The sequence below is a fragment of the Staurois parvus genome, unplaced genomic scaffold (genome assembly GCF_062004578.1).
Source record: "Staurois parvus isolate SC_StPar_1 unplaced genomic scaffold, SC_StPar_1.0 ptg000005l, whole genome shotgun sequence".
In the NCBI taxonomy this organism is placed as follows: Eukaryota; Metazoa; Chordata; class Amphibia; order Anura; family Ranidae; genus Staurois; species Staurois parvus.
In genome coordinates, this window is record NW_028317801.1 from 5,983,366 (window position 1) to 6,005,138 (window position 21,773).

The 21,773-nt window shown below is 39.0% G+C and overlaps 1 protein-coding gene across 3 annotated transcripts in view; it reads left to right on the forward strand.

Moving 5' to 3' along the window:
• The window catches only part of UBE3C (ubiquitin protein ligase E3C), a 156,924-nt gene that overhangs the window by 96,244 nt on the left and 38,907 nt on the right, over positions 1–21,773 (forward strand). For all 3 annotated transcript variants that reach the window (XM_089693670.1, XM_089693831.1, XM_089693745.1), the window contains 4 exons: positions 2,986–3,073; positions 7,545–7,642; positions 8,707–8,839; positions 14,557–14,804. In XM_089693670.1, the coding sequence (XP_089549796.1) occupies positions 2,986–3,073; positions 7,545–7,642; positions 8,707–8,839; positions 14,557–14,804 (567 nt within the window). The remainder of the gene's footprint in view (positions 1–2,985; positions 3,074–7,544; positions 7,643–8,706; positions 8,840–14,556; positions 14,805–21,773) is intronic.

Here is a 21,773-nt window from a genome sequence, read left to right on the forward strand (position 1 = left end):
TAACACAGGGCCATAACGCAAAAAACGGCCTGCTCAGGAAGGGGGAGGGGGTAATTCCTCTGGAGGGCAAGTAGTTAAGCTTTGAAAATGAAAGCTAGAAGCTCAATGGTTGCCATGCACAGCTGCTCCAGAGTGTATCTGCTCCCCCTATTTCCTCCTATAGTGTGTGCTGCAGTACATAACATTTTGTGTGTTAAAATGAATGGGCTACCTTACAAACAAAAATGTGCACATGCATAAATGTGAAAAGACTCCTAAGGTTACTTTGCATGAACTGGATGAAATGTCTATTGTATGTATTTTTTATCATGTGAAAGCCAATTGCAAACGTTTTAACAAAGTCTATGTGTCATATACAACTCTTTGTAATTCTGTGGACCAGCTCTCTGGACATCATATCTGATATGCTTTAAAGCCATTTTTTTAATTTTCTGAGCAAAATATTTTATAAGGTAGGTCACTCGGTCTGTAAGCTCTGACATGCAGAAATGTGAAAACACATGGACCTAGCCAATCTGTACACATACTGGGGCCAATTTAAAAAGGAGCCGAGTAACCTACCAGCTAGTCGTTTGGTGTATAGGGTACAACCAGAGTACATGGAGAAACCCATGCGAATACAGTGAAAACATGGAGATTACATACATTTTAACAAACCATTTCATGATAAATATCAGATTCCAAACCTACAGTCTGTTTATATATTGATGTTTGTTAATTAAAGTGGTTCTGAAGGCTTTTTACCTAATGTATTCTATGCATGAAGGTAAAAAACCTTTAGTGTGCAGCTCCCCCCAGCCCCCCTAATACTAACCTGAGCCCAATCGCGATTCAGCGCCGAGACAGCAGCAAGTCTAGTTGGCTCCCACTGCTGTCAATCACCGCTAGTGAGGAGGGAGCCGGGGCAGTGCTGAGTTATGCTCTGTGTGTCTTATGAACAAATAGAGGCAGCCATGAGCACTCAGCAGGGGGGAGGAGCCAGGAGCGCTGGCTGGGGGGACCTGAAAAGGTGAGGATCGGAGCAAAATCATTGCACAGAGCAGGTAAGTATGACATGTTTTTTTTTTTTTATCAACCTTTACAATCACTTTAAATTTTGTGATGAAAACATTACCATGAGACTAATGAACGCAGCTTAGGCACATGTCACACCAGCAACTTCATCTCAGAGATTTGTTGCAGCTACATATATACTATGTGTTACTTTCCTAACTTAAATAAATCCGCTGTTCCTTCAGTTGTTTCCCCAAAGGCTTTTTATAAGCTGCTAATATTTGGTAACACAATCACCATAATGGAACTTGCACTGGACACCTCTTCAAAATACACAATTATACGTACCTTCCTGCTTTGCTCTGTTGTATACTGTATAAGAATCCATATAGAGAGAAAACAGGTGGCGCACACACCTAGTGCATTATCCAAGGTTTATTGTAGGAGTGAAAGAATAATAAAAACTTACAGACGAAGCATGTATCTAAAAAGCATAGAAAAATGACAATGGCCACAACGGCAGGCAAGTTGTTCTCACTGTCAGTGCGGTCAAATGGCTGACGCGTTTCGGGGACGAATCCCTTTCCTCAGAGCTGATGACCAACCTCTGATGCTGATGTATGATGAATGGAAAGTAAGAGCCTTGCTGTTGATGCCTCAACAGCAAGGCTCTTACTTTCCATTCATCATACATCAGCATCCCCGAAACGCGTCAGTAATTGACCGCACTGACTCACTCCTACAATAAACATTGGATAATGCACTAGGTGTGCGCGCCACCTGTTTTCTCTCTATCCAGTGGCTGATTTCCCCGTCTGAGGAGGGCTGCACCCCTGAAGCATTTCCTTTTGGTTGTCGCTGTCCTGGTACCCTTGGCTTACCTTATCCTGAGGCGCTGGAGAGTACATACGATGTAAGAATCTATGTTGCAGTGTCCAAACTATTCTGAGCTCTGAGAAATTTAAAAAGCAGAGATTACTAACCACATTCAGATGAATGGCGGTAAACCAACATATTCTCAATTTTCTCTTCAAAAATTGCTTGTGATTATAGGGTACTTTCTAAGCTACATGAGAGCTGATGATGTTCACCCTTGTCAGTGGTACAGATGATTTCTTGAAGAGAGTTTCCAGCTTTCTGGGAAATCTCTTTGTGTTTTGGAGCCAATCCTTAACTCTTCTGTGTAAAGGAAAGTCTAAGTATAAATAGCACATCTGTTCTGCTGTGACCATAGAGTGTAGGTCATGGCTGGTCCCTGTGCTTCCTTGTCTCGCTTGAAGACAGGTAGGTATCTCCTTGCCTTTTTCTTGGGAGAAATCTGCCAGTGTATGGGCACCTTTTTAGAAGACAACTAAAAGAATTAGTGTTAATATGCCGAGTGCAGTAACCTATAATGGAAAGTCAGGTTTAAAGGATAACTGTTTGCCCCCTGTGTCCTTTCAAATGTGGACAGGCAAGTGTAGCAGGTGCGGAGGGCAGAGAAGATCACTTGCCAAATCTGTCAGTAGACCCAGAAAAAAAGGACAGCTAAGCTATATGCAAATCTCAACCTTTTATGTAAATGCCAAGATTGACACTTCCCCGTCCCACTCTCTGAGCCTACCTATTGGTTTTTTAATGGGATGATCTGTTTTGCTTACCTATCATGATGCTTGGAGAAGGGGCAGGGTCAAGCTTGACTTTCCCAGGAAAATTTTAGATTTGGATGCAAATTCGTCTGCCTTTATCTTTGCATCTACTCATTGTGATGACATACATTTTAAAGGAAAGTAGCCTCTGCACTTTTTCATCATTTGCTCAGTTTGTGACATTGTATTGTTTTACCAGCTTATTCATATGCTTGGACTAGCCTTTGATCTCTTATCTGGGAGTACCCAAGAGAGTGATTTCAACTTAGAAAATGTTGGTGAAATCTGTTAACTTTTATTGTTTCTTGTTAATAAATATGAATGTGTTTTTAATTTTTGACACCATGCTAATTCTCAATTTTAGGTTACCCAACTGTATGTACCATCAGCTAGGCATGTATGGAGATACCGGAGAATGGGAAGGATAGGACCCTTACAGTCTACATTAGATGGTAACTATAGCATTTGTGTGTTCATACTGCACTTTCATTTTGTCTAAAATAAATATGGTAAATCTTCTAGACTTCCTATAAATTTTGTTTTAAAGTGGCATTACGGGTGCTTTATTTGGGCTTGGTGGAAATTAAAGTGTAGCAATCAGATTTCAGCTATCACTATTTCTATTTCTATTTCAGTCACCATTAAGGTACTTTTACTGGATATAGGGTTGGCAATTGAGGGACTTCTTTTTAGAGCCTAACTCCAGTGTCTGTTTCAATATCTTTTTTTGAAATTGACCTTCAGAAGATCAAATTAAAAAGCATCTTATGCTGCAGTACTCGCCTCCTTTTCAGTGCTGTTCCCCACAGACTTAACTGCACTGTGATCCAGGGCTGGCCCTTTTCACATGTGAATGATAGCCATCATCCTTCCACCTGCCACCCGTGAGCTTTGGGTATCAAGGATCTGCCCCCTGGAGAATTTCTTTGGGCTTATACAAGATTTCTGAAGAGCACAGTGCCATGGCATTAAGGTGCTGTCCTCTGCAACATTTAGGATCTGTCTAGTGCAGACGGAAGAGGACCTGTGTTGTAACGACAGGATCAAAGAAGGTATGTATACAAAAAATTTATAAACTTAGTGGTGGTTGATTCAAGGGTGGGGGAGGAGGATTTATTTCAGTGAGGCACACAGAGGAGGGTGTTCTGGGTAAAAGGGTAACAGTAGGCATCTTTGTGGTACATGTTGTTAGGCAGGACTATTTTTAATATGGATGAAAGGTTGGAATTAAAGAAAAAAATGAAGCGTTTGGTTCAGTGTAATTAGCCATTTAAGCTAATTAAGCTAAGCTGTGTGTATGAACAGCTGGCTATATTTACCAGTAATTCTTCATTCTCCTACACTGGGCTTTTAATGCTGTGTGTATTGACATCATCTGATCATCATTCTCCCCATATATTGAAATCTTGAAGGTGAAATGTAGATCAACGTGACTAATTGACCAAGGTAATTGAGTTCCGGCTTTCTAATTGAGCCTTACCTTTGCTGCACATGCAATTCTGTCTTTCACACACTTTAACCCCTTTGCTATCACCAGTATTCTAGACAGAACCATGAAACTGTAAGCATGCAACAATGTTAGAGAAGGATCAAATATGATAGGATCACCTAGCAGCCATAAAATATATGGAGGAAAAAAGGTCGTGGCATTGGATTGTAGGAACAGTAGTACTATACCAATTTTTTTTTTTTTTTTTTTGGTTGGGTTGACAAACCATTTTTATATTTCAATGTTTTCTGTTTAAGGGGAGCTCTACCATGATGAACTAAGCGCAGTATTTTATTTGCAATAAAAATAAATTTGCCAAGGGACTGATCGTTCTAAATGTATAATGCATCTATAAATGGCTTTCATAAAAGTTTGATAGATCTCACCCCAATCATATACTTCTTGTCTAGCAGTTTGAACTGCAGTTTTTTTTGTTTTTGTTTTTTTTTTTTATTGCTGTCTTTTTAGTTTTGTTTTCATTCAAAGAAAACAAAGCTCAATGTGACGACTGAGCAGGGCTCAGCCCAACTCCGTTTTATTTAGGGAGCAAGATGGGAAGTTCCTGCTACGGGAGCACAGCATTGTATATTGTATGTAGCTAAGGCCACATACAGTTTATACAGTGTACACAGCCACTGCATCTATTGGTCCAAATAAAATATTTAAATTCACTAAAATCTGGAGATCTGCTTTAAAGTACACGTGTTCCTACATTAAAGTTAGTTCAGCACAGTAGTTACCTTTAGTTTATTTGACTGAAAAGAAGGTTCCTAAAAACTAATTTGCTTCCGAGAATGCTTGAGCCCAAAAAACTTGAGGCTTTGTACTGTGAAAATGGCTTGAAAAGTCTAGCTTTGGCCTGCTCCCTTCTGTACCTCACTTCCTAATTGTGGTCATCCCAAGGGACCAATAATAGAATTTTTGTATTCGCTGTAAAATCCTTTTCACGGGGTCCTTTGAGGAACACTGCTTAATGATACATAGGCAACCTAGGTTTATACTGCCGCACACAGCAAAAATGGACACTAGACATAAAACTGAAGGTCAGTCCCTTTAAGGCTGTAACCCTCCCATCTCATACCTGCCCAGTCTTAGCAAGCAGTCCAAAGAGATGACAATAAAATACGAGAGGTGTGAGCTGTGACCCTCAATGAATTCCAAGAAAAAGATATTGCAGTGAGTACTATCTTCTCTATCGTCCAATGAGGGACACAAGTTCATGATAATTGGGTAATCTAGGGATGTCCAACAAAAGTCCAAACAGAGGGGCAAGCACACCACCACCGGCAAACTGGCCCAACAAGAGAAAACCAGGGGAAAAAGGAAACCATGGGCAATAAACAGCCACTTTTAGATCCTTTTGACCAAAACTACCTCTTCCCAGAGAATATACTGACCAAAAAGGACTTAGAGAACAAACTGTATGTACAAAATACTAGGTTACAGTGGTAACGATCTGGGACATAGAGGCCTGATTATGGAAAGCCCAAGAAGTAATCACTGCTTCAGTGGGCTAGGCTTTATCAGGAAAAGGAGGCAACTCACAGGCTTGCAGAGCATCATATTCACTTAGAAATCAAGGTCTTAAAACAAAGGTTATACTAGATTTAGATTGCACAAATGAAGTGGAGGCCCAACAGAAAGTGCAACATGCATAAACCATTGTACAAAAGTTTTTCAAAGATCACCAGGAGTCCCATCCCTCCCCCACTTCAGAACTGGTGGCAGTGGCAGATTTATACACAAGCTTGATTCCCCTGAATTGTCACAGAGGCTTAGAACCCTTAGAGTTCAAGGGAGTGGAAGAAGAGCTGAGAATGGTGAGAACTGGAACTTGACTTGAAGGAATACACAGAACTTTTCTATGCAGAATACAAAGGTGTCTATCTGCGTCGTTGAGTCTTAGTTTGGATAAGTAAGCAGTCATAACCCCCCCCCCCCATTGCAACTTTACTAAATCTATCCAGCAAAGAGATGAAAAGTGAATCACCCAAGTAGGTGAGGCATTGACAGGTTTTTTTACACTGTTTCTCCTTGGAACAGCACTTAAACCACAGCACCTTTTAGGATTTTACTAGACATAGGGATTCCTGACATATAACCTGGCTAGCATCCAGCGCTGCGTTACAAATAAAACTCACCGTGAATTTCATCTGATGAATGCAGTCAATAAAATGAGTGTCAACACAAGTAGCCACCAAATCCCTGCTTAGCGATTTAGACCAGTTATCCAAATTCTGGACCCCAAAGTCAGAAGCTGGACCCCAATCCTATCTTTTGAGATGCTAGCTGTCCAGATTTTATTTGCGGGAACATTCCAGAATGCGATAGTTGCCCAGGACTTTCAGCCAATAACAAATGCTGTGTGCAAGTTAGTTGCTCAGCTGGCAGAGAATATAAAAAAATGTTCTAACATATTGGATGTACATTAACAATCAAGACATGACTGATCAGAAAACTGCACTATTAGAGAAGCGCAGGAGTTGTTCAGGTAATAAAGAAGAGAAGCAATAGCCGTCTGCAAGCACAGAGCCTGGTTGGTAGTTATAGCCTGTTGTGAATTCATAGGAGGGATCTCATATAAAGAGGTTGTTCTGCAGGAGTCTGTATGAAATGTATCTAAGCACTGAAAAAGCAGCTCCAGACTGCTTTACTATAGAGGAAATGAGGCTGCTTATGCACAATTGCTGTCTCAGGGACAAGTGAAGTTTATATACTAGATGAAAATGCTTCATTCCAGAGTGCTGCTCTATGGGTACTCAGTGTTAAAACAAACCACTAGGCTGATATAACCTCCTCTGTGCACTGATGATATCATGCCAAGGGGTACACTGCTCAGCTATTCGTAGTATGAGTACTGCAAAAAAACATTTGCAGCTTCCATGGATCCATCATGTGATGTTTATTCAGGACAACTGAAGCAAAGCAATGGAGCCTGCTCTTCTTAAAGAAAAAAGCTGCATAAAGAAAGTGGTCAGGTACAGGACCATGGGGCACATTACTCCCAATTTCATGCTGCTTCATCTCCAGAGAGAATGGAGGTGGGTTTATTAAAATGGCGGTTCAGGCCTTCAGCTTTTATGGCAATTTCTCATGTTTGTGGCAGTGTAACCCTAGGTTGCTTAATTATCAATAAGCTGCGTCTCTCAAAGAATGATAGCAAAAGTAGTATTTGTGGAAGCGTGCTAAAACCTGATTTTCTATGCAGAAGCATACTGGGTTTATAGGGTGTGCTCTATAAGTGTGTGATGGCACTTCATTGACCTTGATTTTTAGTCATGCTATGTAAGGTATACTTTAAAGTGGGCCTAAACTGTAAAATAAAAGTACATTCATTTAAAGTCTTAGCTGCCATTAATTTTGGATCTATAAAATGCAGATGTAACCTACCTTTCTCTTTTTTATTTAACTGCTAATGTTTTCCTATGTTTCAGTGGGCATGGAGCCAGCACCCCTTTCTGTGTCTGAGGAGAGACAGTTAGCAATACTTACTGAACTTCCATTTGTAGTACCTTTTGAAGAAAGAGTAAAGGTAAGACCTTCTCGATCATGTAAGCGACAGTGGATCTCAGGTCAGTTGGTGGTTTTAGCAAATCTGGGGAAGCAGATTATTTTATGTTAGGTCTGCTTTTTTTTTCTCATTATTTTTTTTTAATAATTTTTCATTATAAATGCAACAAATTTTTCAAAACATTACAATCAGAGTTTCCATAACAAATTAAACATATTACCTTCCCCTTTTCCCAAACCCCCTCCCACCCTTCCCGTCACCTCCTCATATTTCATTTTCCTTTATCTTTCTTATCTGTTCCACTGTTTAATCCTACTGTTTTTCTTCTTCACTCCCTTCTCCTTCTCTACCTACCAACTAGTAATAGGGTGCTTGTTTCTATCCTTGTCACTTCTTCTCTTTTACTCTCCAATCAGTTCCAAATATCTCTTAGAAGTTTTAAAGTCCTCCCATCTGTCCCAGATTTTCTTAAATTTTTCAATCTTATCCTCTGCAGTGTGATATAATTATGTTAGGTCTGCTTCAACCTGTGTTATGTATCTTTATCTTGTTGTGGCTTGGGAAATATAAAAGAAGCAGATTAATAAAAATGGGTGCAGACTAATTTCCGGTTTGAATAATGTCACTGATTAGCTTCTGGGGTTGTAGGTCCACTTTTGCTCCTGTTCTTATGTCACCCAAGTGGGTCGTGTTTAACATTTAGTAAATTTGCCATTACCACATTGAACAGCACATAAAGTTCTTATTTCAGACCCTTTTTATAAATATCAAGTACAATTGTGCAATGTGATTGTCTGAGTCTGCCATGAAATATACGTAGTTTATTGTAAACTTAGGTTAGCCATTACTGGTCCAGTAGTTACAAGTAGTTCTACCAGTTTTAAGAATCATTTGCAATGAATGGCCAGTTCTCCAATCTCTTAGGGGTATATAATAAATGCCCCAAGAGTGCTTGGGGAGATATCTGCCTGTCAATTTCCACTCTATATCAGTCTCTATCTTCTACTGTGGAATCACAAGTGAAAGTGTGCCCTGACACCCCCATGTCCTCCTGGAAGGAAAAATTAACTTTGAATGTTTTCTAGATCTTCCAAAGGCTGATCTATGCGGACAAGCAAGAAGTACAAGGTGATGGACCATTTCTGGATGGAATAAATGTCACCATTAGAAGAAATTATATTTATGAGGATGCTTATGACAAACTTTCACCAGAAAATGGTAAGTATCCATTTTCACATACAAATAACTATTTTGTTAATTTGTCTATATACAGGCATAAAAATCTATTGCTTACATCGAATAATGCATGTTTGAATTAGCACTGGCCCAAAATGTAACTGGGCGTACACATGTAAGCATTTTGCTATCTGATTGGTTGGTAAGCCAAGCAGGACTTTGTGTGCTGCCCCTAATTTTATCTTGTGAAATATATAATCTCTAAAAAGAAGGATCTTGACAGTGGAAAGTGACCCTTTCTTTTAAAACTGGAGCCTTTAAATTTCTGCTTCATTTGAAAACTACCCTCTTCTAGGGTCCCCCTCAGTTGCTCTCTGCATCTGCTCTTCTTGTGCAGGCATGCTCCCCAGCTGGGCTGTGTGTGTCCATAGACACACACAGCACAGCTTGGCCCTGCCCCCTACTCTCTCCCCACTGGTTTTGACTGACAGCAGCTGGAGCCATTGGTTCCCGCATATGTCAGACTTCAGTGAGATCAGGAAAAGGAGAGAAGAGCTGCAGCAGACTAGCACAATGCTGGATTGAGAATGGTCTCAGGTGAGTGTTTATAGGGGGGGCTAGAGGTCATGCATTAGGGTGAAAAACCTTTGGCCTTTAGAACCACTTTAATCCTTATGTTGTTAACCTTATAAATAGATAGGGAGGTATATTATAGTCACTCTTTTTAAAATTTCTTTAAATGCTTCCTGGTTTTTGGCTTGGGTCAAAATGATGTCATAAACTCCAAAAGTCTTCATGGGAGTTTTTTAATCTGGAGGAGAGAAAAGGGGACTTTCTCAACCAAGCATTCCCTCTTGCCTGCATGCCCGACATAGCCAAGTATATTGCACTGCAGGGGCGTTATCACAGTAGGGACAGATGGATTCTAGGATATAAATGCTACATAAATCATCTGTCCTTTCCAAATATGCCTGCAGCTAGAACTGCTGGGGGTATGTTTTTCAAAGTGTTTTCCGAATAAAATAAAACCTGGAGACATGATTGGATGGGTGAGTTTCTATAAATTTTACAAATGAATTAATTACTGTTTTCGGTTTGTGGTACTCAGATACAGTTAAGTTCCCCTTTAAAGTGGAACACTTGTTTGGACAAAAGGGAGAAGAAATCTTTCTATTGATCGCAGAAAAATTATGACAGAGGATTGAAGCCTTCAGTGTTTGGGGACAGTTGAGATTGTGTATTATGAACGTATAGTAAATAAGTTTAAAGTGTATTTAAACCCAAAAACTAAAATGTATTATATTGCAGTGTACTAGACTAGTACTAGATTTATGACATAAGCAAAAAGAAAAATCACAAGCCAGGACCCAGTATATCGCCTTCTCTACACAGCATGCCTCAGGTTTTTTGTACTGGCTGTTTTTCCTGTTTTGTTTCCCCGTTTATGAATTCCCCTTACATCAACTTCAGTCAAGTTTTCCTCACTACATCACTGCTTGAGCTGGTCTTTACATAGCAACTACCATAATTGGTATTTCCTTGGGCATTTATCTAGATTTGGAGTCTGTACCTGGATTTAGCAGGCCTGGATATGCAAGGATAGCCTGGAATATGACCTTCCAAGGATTTGGCTTTGCATTGTGGTGTGCTCCAGACCTGAGCGTACTGGTTAAGTTAGCCACTAAGCAACTTTCCAGGTTCAAAACTGTGGCACAGCTTTGTGAACTCCAGTCTATGATCTGTTACCACTGCCCACCTTCTGGTTACTCAAACCCTTAGCACCAGCTGTCTTGAATTTCATAAGTAACTGAGGCACACTTTGGGTCTAAGTGCATTACCCCTGCACAGCTGGAACATGTGTGCACAGAGAGACACATGGGAGTGTCTCACTACTATAAGTGACCAAAGTAGTTCTGGGCGTGTTTACTTAGCTTTCTCTGAGCACAGGTCTAGAAAATGGTACCTCTCTCTTTTTACAGGGTCTTCTTCAGTGGGGTTTTCTTTAGCTCCATTGGATCCTTGAGGAGAGATCAGGGGATTTCTTTTTTTTCAATCTCAGGCCAGACTACTGGTCCCAGTGACCATATCTGTCTCTCTTTTTCTGGATCAGTGCAATCTCCTGCTAGCACCTCATAGTTACTGAGGGTTGTGTCAGACCTTATTAATACAGTGCATACTACCCTGCATTTGGAAAATCAGCCTTCTGTCTCCAGTCTTATGTCTTTTAGAATTCCACTGCCGCAAAGACCTTCCCCTTGCACCCACTATTTAAGATTTTCCTTTATGCAGACTGGAAGCACCCTGAGGGGTCTGGGCCCCACCAGAGAGTGTGCTGGAAATGTTCTATTTTGAAAGGAAATTTGTTAAACAATGGACTGTTCTCACAATGGTTCAACCATTTTAATAGGAACACCATAAGGCATGTACTGACAGGCAGTTAGAATCCCTCCTAAAATCTGAATTTGCACTGGGTGTAGTGCCCTCTGTCCTGTGCTGGAAGGGACCTTAATCTATCAGACATTGTCAAAGTAGATTCATTCCCTCCAAAGATCTCTTCTTAGCCAGAGTGGTCTTCTGTTTGTCTATATGTCCATATAGATATGCATTGCACTATGGTTGCACTGTTGGGATGCTGATACCATATACAAAGAGCATTGTTGGCCCTGGGGCCCCATGCTGGACACTGTGATTCATAATGTTACAGGAGGCCAGAGCCTGCTGTAGCCCCAATGTAGGAGGTCTAAAAAGAGGTTGCTTGAATCTCTGGGCAGTTCCTTCAACTGGAGTACCTCAAGACCCAGGAATAATACCTGATCCTTTGAAATAGTTCTCTTCATGGCAGTTGGACTCCATCTAGGTGTTACAGTGCCTTCACCTCCATGAAAGAATGGGTGTTTCCACTGCGACAAGGAAAATTGTCTGGCCCCTGTGCTGCATGATGCTAAAAGTATCAATTTCGCTGTAATAGTCCTTCTAAAGGACATTGCCTTGGAGACTGACTCTCCTGAACTGATAGCTTCACTGAGAGGCGAAGCTTGTGCACCTGGGTGCACCTCTAATTCTTTGTGGCCAGTGGAGATCATTGCTTGAGCATCCTGTGCCTCTTTTTCCTGCAGCAGGTGCTCTCTTCTGGTGACAGAGTAGGTTTGTTGGACCTTGTGGGACTTCTTCACTGGCAGAATACTCTTCCATTTAGATCCAACCATGGGCCCTTTTGGCATCCCCTGAAGTGTAGACGATCTCCAGTCCTCCTAGTGAAGCCAATTATTATTTTTTTGTTGGGATGCCCACCTCTCAGTTGGAGTGCTTTTGGATATCCACAATGTATCTGAATTCATGCATCTCTTAATGGATGAGAAAGGGAAAATATGATTTTCTTACTGTAGAATCCATTTTTTGGAGTCAATTGAGAGACACTGGTTCCATTTGTGTTTTTGTTATGGACTTAATACTGCTTTACCACAAAACTAAGGAATGCTGGGTAGAAAAGAAGTTATTCTGAGAGCTGGCTTACGATTTGCTATTCATTTCTCCTGTAGGCAGAAATAAAACCTTGTGTCACCTCAACTGACTCTTAAAATGGATTTTGCAGTAAATACAAAAATCCTACTTATTTAGTTTAGATTTGCTTTAAGGTACCTCTTTTATAGTAGAATTATTGGCCAGGCTGGATTTTTTTTTTTAAAGATCAGTTTTTATGTCAGAGTTTGTTGATAGAAAAACTGACTGCACTATTTAGATCCTGTGAATGCGCAGGGAATACAGCTCTGCATCTCTTTGTTGTTTTTTATTTTTTTTATTGAACGGGTAAACCTAAGAAGAATTCTCAAAGGATACTGTCCTCTGGATACTTTCCTTATTAAGCTGTCCAGTAAGTTGAAAGCCAGCCCACAGCCCAATTTTGCAGTAACTTTAGCCTGAAGTCTTGAATTAAGGCCCACATATATGGGGCCATGGGTTACATATAGACTTATCATTATTATTAACATAGGCACCTTGTTAATTAACTGATAGTAGAAAGCTTCCTAGTGCTTTTCTTGCGATTAATTGCCACAAATCTAATATATGTACTTCAAGTGTATGTAAACAGAAGAACAAAAATGTTACATATTAAAGCTTATCTGTGCTTAGATGTGGTGACTACATCCATTTTCTTTTCTTCGTTCCTTTATTTTCAACTGACAATTCTTCCTTTAAAACACTTTGGTTTCTATGCAGAAGTGAGCCTGATTTTGCACTCTCCGGCTGTAGTAAATAAACCCCAATCAGCTTCCAGCCTCAGCTTGTTCAATTAAAGTGATTGTAAACCTAAAAAAAACAAATCAACCTAATCCTACAGTTGAATAGATTTTACCTTTACTAAGCATTTGAGCTTAGTTTGGTATCTTGAAGCAATCCCCTTCTCCAGAAATCCCCCCTTCTCTTCTAAAAAGAATAAATCCAACACAAGCAGAAAAATGGTGTCACCACTCCCCTTCTCTGTGAGTGACAGGCTGTGCTGAAGATGAGACCAGCATGAGCCTCCATGTATACACTGCAAAGGGGTGGGGGGGCAGGTGTTCTCTCCCTGCTGGTATCTGCCTTCACAAGATCGAGAACTCAGCACCAGTGATTTATGACATAGATCGGCATCACTTCAGTAATGCTGTAGTTATCTAGGTAAGTCTGTTGAAAGCTGATTATTGTCCTGCTCTATTCACAGCACCTAGCTTGTGAATTGCTGTTTACAGAGTTTTACATGAGAATGTTTCCTGGTCCACATTGCCACTTTAGGCTATAGGATTCTTAGGATTTTAACATTAACCTCTTCCTACCAGCTTTCTCCTGATTAGCACAAATCCTGTGCTGTAAGCAGAGCTGACATAGTCACTGTCACCTGTGTATTCCCCTGAATGCACTCAGGACACATGCTCGCAGGCATAGAGATGTCAGATAGCTGTACACGTTCTTGAGCCGAGTTTGGAGGGTGTGAATAACTGAGGGATTGTGTGACATTACATCTCCTTCTATGCTATGGTCCTAAGCCACGCAGATCAGATCAGCAGTTTTTGGAGGGCTGAGACAAACTAAGGGAGCATTTTTCTGAGGTACAATCACAGCTGTATGTTTACATTAAAATGTATTCATTTATGACAAAAAGTTAATTTTTTTATATTTGGGTTTACAACCACTTTAAGCTTTGGCAATAAAACCTGGAAGCTGATTGGTTTCTATGCAGAAGTGAGTCTAATTTTGCACTTTTTCCAGCTTTAGTAATTAAACCCCTTTTTGTCCTAGGGTGACAAGGCTCACTCACCGTACTGTATCTAATAAACAGCAGCATTGTCACCCCAGAAAAGGAAGGGTTTTAAGACTAAAAAACATGCCCCCTTCTATGTAGATGAGAGGTGTTCTGTAGTCCACAGAGAGAACAATGAACAAGAGTGCACAAGAAGTTATCTGATCACAAGATTTCTGATAGGATCAATTGATATTTTTAATCAGATTTAACAAAATGAAAAATATTGGAACTAGCAGGGCTCTTTGAGATTAAACAGCAAGTATGCAGCTCTGAATTACTGACAATCAAAAGGTTTTATTGCACCTATTGAACAGATCTAGAAAAAAGTTGTATATTTCCCAGACCAAAACGGATCAAATAAAAGAAGGTCATTGCTAGGGTTACATGTGATTTTTGTAAAAAGAATTATGCCTGTTTACTATTATTATATAATTGATGTATATTGACTATTTTCATCACATTTGCTGTATCTCTGCAGAACCTGATCTCAAAAAAAGGATCCGTGTCCATCTACTGAATGCACATGGCCTGGATGAAGCTGGGATCGATGGTGGTGGAATATTTAGAGAATTTTTAAATGAGCTACTTAAATCTGGTTTTAATCCTAATCAGGGATTCTTTAAAACTACTAATGAGGGTTTGCTGTACCCCAATCCTGCTGCACAAATGTTAGTGGGGGACTCCTTTGCCAGGCACTATTATTTCCTGGGCCGGATGCTGGGCAAGGTAAGAAGTACTCCTTACTCTCTAGAGATTTTTGGTGATTTTAGGAATCTGATTGATTTATTTCTGTCTATTGTATAGATTTCACTCTTTCATCTCCTGTTTTGTGGAACTCATTTCATGTACAGTAACACTTAGCCAAAAAAGCCCATCTCCACTATCAGAACTGTGCAATTCTTGCAGGATGCTCTGTGGAGTCAGGTCGGTTGAACTACTACCCCACCTGCTCTGTAAGAACTCAACATAAACACACTTGGCGTCTGGTCTGCAACTATCCAGGTCAAGTGCAAGAAATGACAGCGAATGAGTCCTTTTAATGTCTCTTAGTTCATCTGAATGCTACCTGCAGCTTGTATTAGCTAATTTTGCTTTAGCCACAGGGTTTCTTAAAAGTGAAAACAGATACAAAACTTCCTGTGCTCAGAGACCCAGATCAGAATTCAGCGGGTAGAACCATATATAAAAGTTCATCCAACGGCCGATCAAAGGTTGTGCAGCTTAAACACAAGGCTGGGGTAGCCCAATAGAAACTGTAACAGAGAACAAAAAGAAAAGCGTACCAACCTTACGCATTACCTCAGTAAGTAAAGGGTGAATTTATTAAACTGAGATATATACTCACAAAAATAGGATTGGTAAAAGCATATAAAATCCAACATCAGCGTACTGGAATAGCAGACAGGTGCGGGTCCCATCGAGAGGGGAGACTCTCAAAATGAAGCTGACTCGTTTCGAAGGGGGATCCCTTCTTCCACACAGTTTCTTAAAAGTGAGCCTGTGGTCAGGCTGGGGACATTAACGTTTTTCCATATGCTTAACAGAGTAAATTAGTTTTAAAACACCACAAACCTCTCTTGCTCCTGCAACTGCAGGTACTGTGCAGCAATTCATTTACACTAGAGATTAAAAGGCACTGTATAGTAGGTGGGATTATATACAGTAATCCCTGTGACATCTGTTTTGCAGTGCCTTTAAATGACAATAAAGCCTATTTAACCTTTTTAAGAGTTCCTAAATGATGACTTTCTTGGGTAATTTTAATAGAACAAAAGAGGCAAAGCCGTTTGCTTCAGATGAGGTCATAATTTTAATGGAACGGTGATGATAAATTGTTTAGCAAGATTTAATAGCACAAAGAATTGTGTTTGAATTGATTTGATTTTAGGATCTACATTTAATCCATAACAGGACTCCTGGGCATTATATATGAGTTTAAGTAGGATTGTGCCAAATGTATATGGGAAATAGATTCAAATAGTGGAACCCAAGATAATTAAAAGGAGTTCAGAAATATGAATTTCTTTTCAGCCAGATCTAGTCATTTTTGATATAGTGGAAAGCTAATGGCTATCACTTGGAGCAGGGGATATATTACACACGGTACTTTTGAAAGAATTGTAATTTACACGTTCATTCTATTTCCAATTACAGAATTAATTTCTTTTTCTGCAATAGAGCATTTCGAAGGTGGAGGAAAATTTGTTGCGTAATAATTACTAAAATGAACTACACAATGTCTCCCTAACTTCTCAAATCCTGCTTTCAGGGTGACAGCAAATGAGAAAGAGGCGCAGAACAATTTCTTTGTAATAATTTAAAATCTTTTTTTTTAAAGGATTGATATGCTTGACTATAAAACACAATTGCCACTTAAACAATAGGGGTTTAATGAAAACGGTGTTAATCCAACTTTCCAGTAAAAGTAATGTTGGCAAGCAAGACACTGAAATCATTAACTTTGCAAATAGTATTTATTAGTTCTCTTCTTCCTTTACGCCTGAGCACATTCTTAACATCTTAGTTGTTGCTAACAGGCAATCTTCAAATTTTGCCTGCTGCTATCGACAGTCGTCACATCGCCTGCAGAATCCTTGTATTGACACAGTTTTTTGTGTCTTTTGTGCCTAATTTGACACATGTGAAATCTGTACGTTTCCTTCTGGGAAATTAATACTCAGAGTCTGTAAAAACATACAGCATATGACGAGGAATAATTATGCTCATGGAATCGATTGTTTTATTACCAGACCTAAAAATTGTTGACTTTTCTTGTACTATTGGCTCTTACAGTGGTTTTCCATGTTAAACTAAAAATTTACTTCTGTGTACAGCGACCCTTTATGGTAACTAGACCACCCCATATAAAGGAGTTGAGTAATAAAAAAAAAAAGCTTCCTTTTCAGTATATGAAGAATCATTTCAAAATGCCCATAGTGGCTATTCTTTGAGAACATATAGTCTACATCTGTCCAAAGCCATGGATCTGGTGAAGCTGCTTACCAGGGAACTATCTGACCACTTACCCTTGACATGACATTTATATACGTATGCACAGATAACATATATGAGAATTCATCTGTGAATTGCCATTGTGAACCATATGTGTAAGACCTTTGCACCAAAAATTTCTGTTGGTGGCTATAACCCACATGTGTTTGTTTATGTATTTAAAGTATTTCAATCTGTACTACTTTTTGATATATTTTTGTAACCTTTGGTAAATTGGAGGACAAAGAGGAAGAAAAGCTCCAAATTTCAAAATTTCTGTAGTTTCCAATGACAACTGTTCAGATCTCTAAATATAATGTATTTGTTTTGAGTTCTAAAGCCAGGAGGGTGGTGGTCTCTTGAACCAGAAGCTTTGGAGAATTTGTTGTCACTGTCCACCCTGCTTTAGGATCCTTGCCATGTATGATGTGTTTATGCATGCTCACATATGCTTGCCTTGCCTCACCATTCTTGGAATGTTTGTTCCAATAAAACCAATTGTTCTGATAGCCGAGAGCTGGGCATATACATGCTTCCTGGACACCTTGGTTCTAAATCAGTCTTCTAACCTTTGTCGTCAATTTTAACAAAGCTACAAACTGTAGTGTTTACCCCCTTGGTGTTCCCAACACAACTTACTACATCGGCTGAAGGTAAAAAAAATATCATATAGAAAGGGTATCCGGATATCAAATACTGCAGTCCAGACTATAAGTTGAATGAGCCAACTGTTTTTATAGAACATATAGTTCTGAAAGTACACCGTGTTTTGGTACAAGGTTTTTATAGAACATATTGTTCTGAAAGTAAACCGTTTTTTGGTAAATAAAGTACTTTAGAAAATGTAACTGATTGTATCAAAATTACTTGATGGATAAGTTATTGAAAAGGAGCCATGTCCTCTAACAGAACACAGATTGTGATGTTATAAATTCATTGTCCTCTCTTAATGACTGTTTTCATCCTACTTGAACTGAGCACATCTGATCGTCCCCATCTCTGTCCAGCCTGAATTTATGTAATAATTACCTAAGTATTAATTGACCAATAGAGTCTGGTCCTTTTACACTAAGTATCCTATTGACTGATAGAGCTATTTATGGGGTCATAACGTATTTAACTTTTCCTTAATGTATACGTTAGTGAATGTTTACCGTGATAAAGTATAAAGTGATCTGAGGGGAGAAGAATTAGCTCTTGTCAGTGCTCTCCTCTGCTAAAACTTCCATTAGCGAATGATTCTCCTGCTGCATTTGTGTAGTGATTGCATTTTATTGCCTGTAAATCAGCCCCACCGACAGTGAATAAATAAACGGTTAAAGTACAGTATACGGTAATAACATCATGATCTTTTGCAGAAAGCTTTGCCTAGTAAACTTTAGGGTATTATTCAAATTAATTCTTCTTCCTAATTGAATGGTTTTACTTGGCTGCAATTTTTTTGATTTAAAATCAACACATAATATCCGTAAACGGGCGTTTTTTTACTCGAAATATAGTATTAATTTTTATTTTGTAGTTCTTTTTTTTTTTTTTTTTACAACGGTAATGGCTCAGAACTACTATTAAAAGATAGCATCTTGTGCATACTATAAAGAATAGTTAAATATGTGTCATTTTATTGCAACGATGCCACTGTTTATTATTGATGTAATAAAAATCTGGCATGGTTACCTGTTAAGAAAAAAAAAAAATAGAAAGTCTGACATGGTACCATCTAGTAGGGTGATATTCTAGCCAACCTGAAGAACTTTGTGTTTATGTAAATTGACATAAGCTGTTTATAGGAAAGATTTATGGTCCATTTTGTAAAAGATTTGGATAACAATTAACATGCTGCCCTAACAACCAATCCAATCTCACTTGTTGCACTTTCTTAGGCTTGTTGAGATGATTACTAAATGATAAATTCAACTCAAGACTTCCTTTTTTGTTTTTTTTACTTTTTGGGTAGAGAATTATTTTTTCTGCCAAACATTTCCCCTCATGTTTTTTCTTAATGATCATACAGGCAGCATGGGGAACTCCTCCCAGTGGGGACACAGAGAACAATGAAAGCCTGACAGGTTGTAAACCTTTTCTACCCAAATTTAAAAAAAACTAGTTGATTAACAACAGAAACATAGGTACAATCATGGACCCACCAGTCCCACTTAAATTTCTACCCATGATGGCTCCAGGTTTGATTGTTGGACATATCCTGTTTTTAAATGGGAATGATTGCTCTTTACTTAGATATTCTCCAACAACTCTGCAATTGATGACCCATGCTTGTTGTTTGGGAGTACTCCTTTTCAATCTTTAACTTCTACACTGCCTAAACCTGACAAGGAAAAGTCTTTCCTGCTGTCATTAATTTAAACAAAAATAAATTAACTTACTTGAGATTGACTCCTGACACACATGATGTCCTCAAATCTGTATCTTTCTCAATTAAAAAAAGGCAATGTCACATTGACAACAAAGTTTTTCTAATATACAGTGTAATAATATAATAATAAGTATTGAACACGTCACCATTTTGCTAGGTAAAATATGTTTCTAAAGGTGCTATTGACATGAAATGTTCACCATGTCAGTAACAACCAATGCAATACATACTTGAAAACAAACCAAAACAAATAAGTTCAGAAATTAAGTTGTGTGTAATAAAATGGAATGACACAGGGAAAAAGTATTAAACTCACTAACTGAAATTTATTTAATATTCGTACAAAATCCTTTGTTATTAATAACAGCTTCAAGACACCTCCTGTATGGAGGAAACTAGTTGCATGCATTGCTCAGGTGTGATTTGGGCCCGTTCTTCCACACAGTCTTCAAATCTTGAAGGTTCCGTGGGCCTCTTCTGTGAACTTTAGTTCTTTCCATAGATTGTCTATTAGATTCAAGTCAGCTGATTGGCTGGGTCATTCTAGCAGCTTTATTTTCTTTCTTCGAAACCAATTGAGAGTTTCCTTGGTTTTGTGTTTGGGATCATTGTCTTGCTGAAATGCCCCCCCCCCTTGTTTCATTTTCATCATCCTGGTAGATGGCAGCAGATTTTTATCAAGAATGTCTTGGTACGTATTTCCATTCATCCTTCCTTCAATAATATGAAGTTGCTAAAAAACAGCCCCACACCATGATGTTCCCACCTCCAAACCTCACTGTTGGTATGGTGTTTTTGGGGTGATGTGCAGCGCCATTTGGCCTCTAAACATGGTGTGTATTATGGCATCCAAAGGGCTCAATTTTGGTCTCATCTGACCAGATTATATTCTTCCAGTATTTCACCGGCTTATCTAAATGTTGTGCAGCAAACTTTAAACGAGCGTCGACATGCTTTTTCTTCAGCAGTGGAGTCTTGCACAGTGAGCGTGCATATAGGCCTTGGCAGTTGAATGCAATACTTATTGTTTTCTTTGAAACAGTTGTACCTGCTAATTCCAGGTCTTTGTAAAGCTCTCCATAAATGGTTCTTGGCTCTTGGACAACTCTTCTGATCAGTCTTTTCACTCCTCTGTCTGAAACCTTGCAAGGAGCACCTAGTCGTGGCTGGTCTATGGTGAAATGATGTTCTTTCCACTTCTGGATTATGGACCAAACAGTGCTCACTGGTACATTTAGAAGTTTAGAAATCCTTCTGTAACCAATGTCATCAGTATTACAAAAATAAGGTTGTGAAGGTGTTTAGAGAGCTCTTTGCTTTTACCCATCATGAGATGTTTCTTGTGTGACACCTTGGTAATGAGACACCTTTTTGATCATTGCCACTGAAGCAGCTGATATTAATTTGCACTGACAAGGGGCAGGATTGCTTTGTAATTATTGATATATTTCAGCTGGTGTCTTTTTGCACTTCCCTTTCTTCATGTGTTCAATACTTTTTTCCCTGTATCATTCCATTTTATTACACATAACCTAATTTTTGAACTTATTCATTTTGGTTTCTATGTATGTATAGATTGCATGGGTTGTTATCGACATGTGTTGAAAATTTAATGTCAATAGCACCTTTAGAAATATATTTACCTAGAAAAATGGTGACGTGTTCAATATCAATCAATATTTATTTTACCCGCTGTAAATACTATGTTATTTATCCTTAGATTGGTGGTATTGAAAAATGCCATCAGTAGTTCAGGATTGATCAATTTTCAGATATATACCACAGTCTGTGGACTCTATAACTTTCCTACAGACTAAATAATAAACACTAATTTGAGTTATTTTTACCAAAAAAAAAGCAAAATACATGTTGGCCTACTTTTATGAAGAACAGTTGTTTATTTGCAACATTTTTTTCTTTGTTTTGGTTATACACTTTTTTGTTCAACATTTTCTGATTTTTTCGTTTAGCAAAAAATAAAAAAAAAACCCAGTGGTGATTAAATACCACCAAAAGAAAACTCTATTTGTGTGAAACAATTGATAACAATTTCATCATGGAACAGTGTTGCATGGCCGTGTAATTGGCATTCACAGTGCAACAGCGCTGAAAGCTGAAAATTGGCCTCAGCAAGAAGGGGGTGAAAGTTCCTGGTATTGAAGTGGTTAGCACTGGCCATGCTTATACAGGGAGCCATCAAAGGGAATATTTGCTGGACAGGCTGTTAATATTGGAGCAGGCTGTGACTGTGTTACAGCAAACACAAATGCTCCAGCGCTTGGGGATGGACTCGATGCAGGCTACAACCACATCAAGAATGTCCTGGAACATGC